Raw genomic sequence first — 3,540 nt, 5'->3', positions numbered from 1 at the left:
TTACAGTGATTATGACCTGCCACTGGACAGTGAAGATGACGTGACCAAAACCCGCACCTTCTTTACAGCCAAGATTGTGGTCGGGGTTGCTCTGGTTGGCATCATGCTGGTTTGTGGCATTGGCAACTTCATCTTCATTGCTGCTCTCGCCCGCTACAAGAAGCTGCGAAACCTCACCAACCTGCTGATTGCCAACCTGGCCATCTCAGACTTCATTGTGGCTATTGTGTGCTGCCCCTTTGAGATGGACTACTACGTGGTGCAGCAGCTGTCCTGGAAGCACGGCCATGTCCTCTGCGCCTCAGTCAACTACCTACGAACTGTCTCCCTCTACGTTTCGACCAATGCTCTCCTGGCTATAGCTGTTGACAGGTAAGTGGGATGCTATGACTGCACAAAGATGTAGCCACAGCTTCCGAAGTTTTAAACCATGTCCTCAAGTGTCACATCCACATTTTTTGTGAACTATTCTGCGGGTAGAATATTTTGATGCCTGACCACTCTTTCAGTGAATAATTTTTTTCTAATTGTGCTGCAGTCCTGAGAGACTGCCTGCCTTTTACTCCAGGAATTACCATTTTCTATCAGTTTTTCAGCTTCTACAAGGTTTTCTTGGAAAGCTCTGCCAGTGCATCCCAGGCTGATGAAGTAACAGGTCATGGTGCCCTTATGTCTGCTAAGAAATCAGATTTATAGCATATCTTCCCACACATTTTTAAAAACAAGCCTGATTAACAAAATTAATCACTGAAGCTTGTTGTAAGAACACCATGTTTTGGTTTCATGGCTTTTCTTTTTTCTTTTTCTTTTTTTTTTTTTTTTTGCAAGCTATTGCTTTGGTAAAGAGAGAGAAACCCTATGGTTTAACAATCAACTATTCCATGTTATGTCATGTGGATTGTTGACTTCTGTCTCTAAAAGGAACAGGCTCCTAACAAAAGTCTTCCCATGTTTAGATCGTTTAAAAGGAATCGGCTGTGTAAAGTGAGTAAGCCTGTCCCACTGTGGACTTTCTTTAGGGAGGGCTCTCTTTCTTCTTCGTCCATGTCTATTCACATGAAAAAATAGAAATTTCACATTTTTAAGGCCACACCTACACTAGAAAAAATGCAACATTTGAAGAGGAAGAGTGTGTGGTAAGGGTCTAATATCCACACTGCAAATATTTAGCTGGGTCCCCTGGACCAAACACCCATGGGCATTTGGTGTGTTTTATGTACACTTTAGGAGCACAACTTCCAGGATAGTTTCATCTGAATTCAGTTTGTGAACTGCAGAACCACTGCACAGTAACAACCATGGTAAGCAATGACAAGCAGGAAATCCATCACAAAAGCTTCCTCCAGAATCTATTGGACAGATCGATCCCATCCAACCAAATGTTCTGCCGAGAAGATATGCACATTTATGAATATATACACATACATTATGCCACAACTTACTTCCCCAGGACTTGCTCTAAAAATGTTAACCTTCTTTCTCCACAATGAGGCTGACTCATTTTGCTGTCCCCTGACATTTACCCTGCACTATTAAGAGCCATGAACAATTTATCTGCTTCCAATAAGTGGCTGATGAAAAGTGCTGCTGACTTTCCACTTTACTTCAGAATAAATACATCTTATGGATGCTATTCTATATATTGAATGTATACAGATGTAATAGACTCCAAAGGAATGACAAATTCCACTTTTTGAAACAATACTTTGGGTTAAATACAGTTGTACTGGGATCTCTGATAAAAATCTCTTCCTAGCAGGAATACTACAACCTTGCAGCTTTACAGCAGTGCAAATATCTTACTCAAGTTTTCTGCTTTGCCATATTACTTAATACTGCATATTTAAGATGAATAAGTGATAGTCACCTCCAGAATACACACAAAAAGGGTTTGCATGGGCAGAAAATAGATACACATTCTGTTGGTGGCTTAAAATCATGTTCACCTGTAACCGTACATTAGCATCACCTTCAGGTCTTTGCACCCCATGGAATAACCACAGAAATAAGAAAAACACTGTTAGTATATTTCACCTCTTTGTAAAAAGAGCTATTTAAGTAGCTCTCTGCCTAGGGAAAACATTTTCCTGATTCTACATGTTTGTGTTTTCTTCCCTGGACCTGACTAGATGTGTAATACTGCATTTTTCTAACTCTTACTCCTATTTAAAAGGAGAAGTTGTGATACAAAATTGTAACTCAGCTCCAGGCTGCTACTTCACAACATGTTCTTACAGATGATTATGTCCTTACAGACAAGTATGTTCAGGCTCTCCCCTCAGGAATGACAGCAATTTCCTCCTGCCCAATTCTGTTTGCTTGTATTCTGAAGTATGTTCTGACCAGTGTTTTCCGACTTCATTTTGAATATATTTTTCTGTTCTAGGTATTTGGCCATTGTTCACCCACTGAAGCCACGCATGAATTATCAAACAGCAACCTTCCTCATTGCCTTGGTCTGGGTCATCTCCATACTTGTAGCTATTCCATCTGCATACTTTGCTACTGAAACTGTGTTGTTAATAGTTAAAAACCAGAAGAAATTTTTCTGTGGCCAAATTTGGCCAGTTGACCAGCAGATGTACTATAAATCATACTTTCTCTTCATTTTTGGCATTGAATTTGTAGCACCTGTGATTACAATGACCTTGTGTTATGCCAGGATCTCTCAGGAGCTTTGGTTTAAAACTGTCCCAGGATTTCAGACAAAACAAATCAGAAAGAGGCTTCAGTGCAGAAGGAAAACTGTTATGGTACTAATGTGCATTCTGACTGCCTATGTTCTCTGCTGGGCACCTTTCCATGGTTTCACAATTGTCCGGGACTTCTTCCCCACCCTTTTGGTGAAAGAGAAGCATTATCTTACTGCCTTTTACGTAGTCAGGTGCATCGCCATGAGTAACAGCATGATAAACACCATATGTTTTGTAACCGTGAAAAACAACACTATGAAGTACTTCAAGAAGATCATGCTACTCAGATGGAGGTCAACGTATAAGGGAAGCAAATCTAGCATAGATTTGGACCTGAGAACAAGTGCAATCACAGAGGAAGTAGACTGCATAAAACTACAATAAGTTTTCTGAGATTCTAATCTCACCTTTTTTGGAGAGGGGGCAAAGAGGAAAGAATACCTTGTCAGAAGCTTCTTCTTTGTCTGTGGGAATACCCTCTCACTGGTGAGAACCCTCAAAAAAGCAGCCTACTTTGCATTCCCACCAGAATTCTTCTCACTGGACTGCTGGATAATCCTTACGCTTGAAAAGATGCTGTGCTTCAGTTCATACATCTGTCAATTTGGGATGTAGACACTAATTTTATAGTTGTTTAATAAGAACAAAGAAGTGTATGAATACATTAGAGTGTACTACAATGATGGAAAAGTTGAGTGCTGACCCTAGCAGTGATGCTTCTTTGTTTCTTAAGAGAAACCTCTTAACACCTTTGAGCTTATGACTTGTACCTTTAAGCTATTTGGTGTCCTTTTCTTTCTGCTCAGGAGAGAAAGGATGCCAAGAAAGCCCATTTTGCTTCCAGTCA

At 40.3% G+C, this 3,540-nt stretch overlaps 1 protein-coding gene across 1 annotated transcript in view; it reads left to right on the top strand.

Annotated features, from left to right (window-relative positions):
* PROKR1 (prokineticin receptor 1) overlaps window positions 1–3,307 on the top strand; it is a 3,397-nt gene extending 90 nt beyond the window's left edge. Inside the window, 2 exon segments of the mRNA XM_014308972.2 lie at window positions 1–372; window positions 2,387–3,307. The exon segment at window positions 1–372 is cut by the window's left edge and continues 27 nt beyond it. Of these exon segments, the coding sequence (XP_014164447.2) occupies window positions 1–372; window positions 2,387–3,077 (1,063 nt within the window). The 3' untranslated portion in view covers window positions 3,078–3,307.
* The last annotated feature ends 233 nt before the right edge of the window (window positions 3,308–3,540 follow it).

This window comes from Geospiza fortis, unplaced genomic scaffold, assembly GCF_000277835.1.
Source record: "Geospiza fortis unplaced genomic scaffold, GeoFor_1.0 scaffold134, whole genome shotgun sequence".
In the NCBI taxonomy this organism is placed as follows: Eukaryota; Metazoa; Chordata; class Aves; order Passeriformes; family Thraupidae; genus Geospiza; species Geospiza fortis.
Note: the sequence above shows the minus strand (reverse complement) of the source record. Positions and strands in the feature narration are given on the sequence as shown.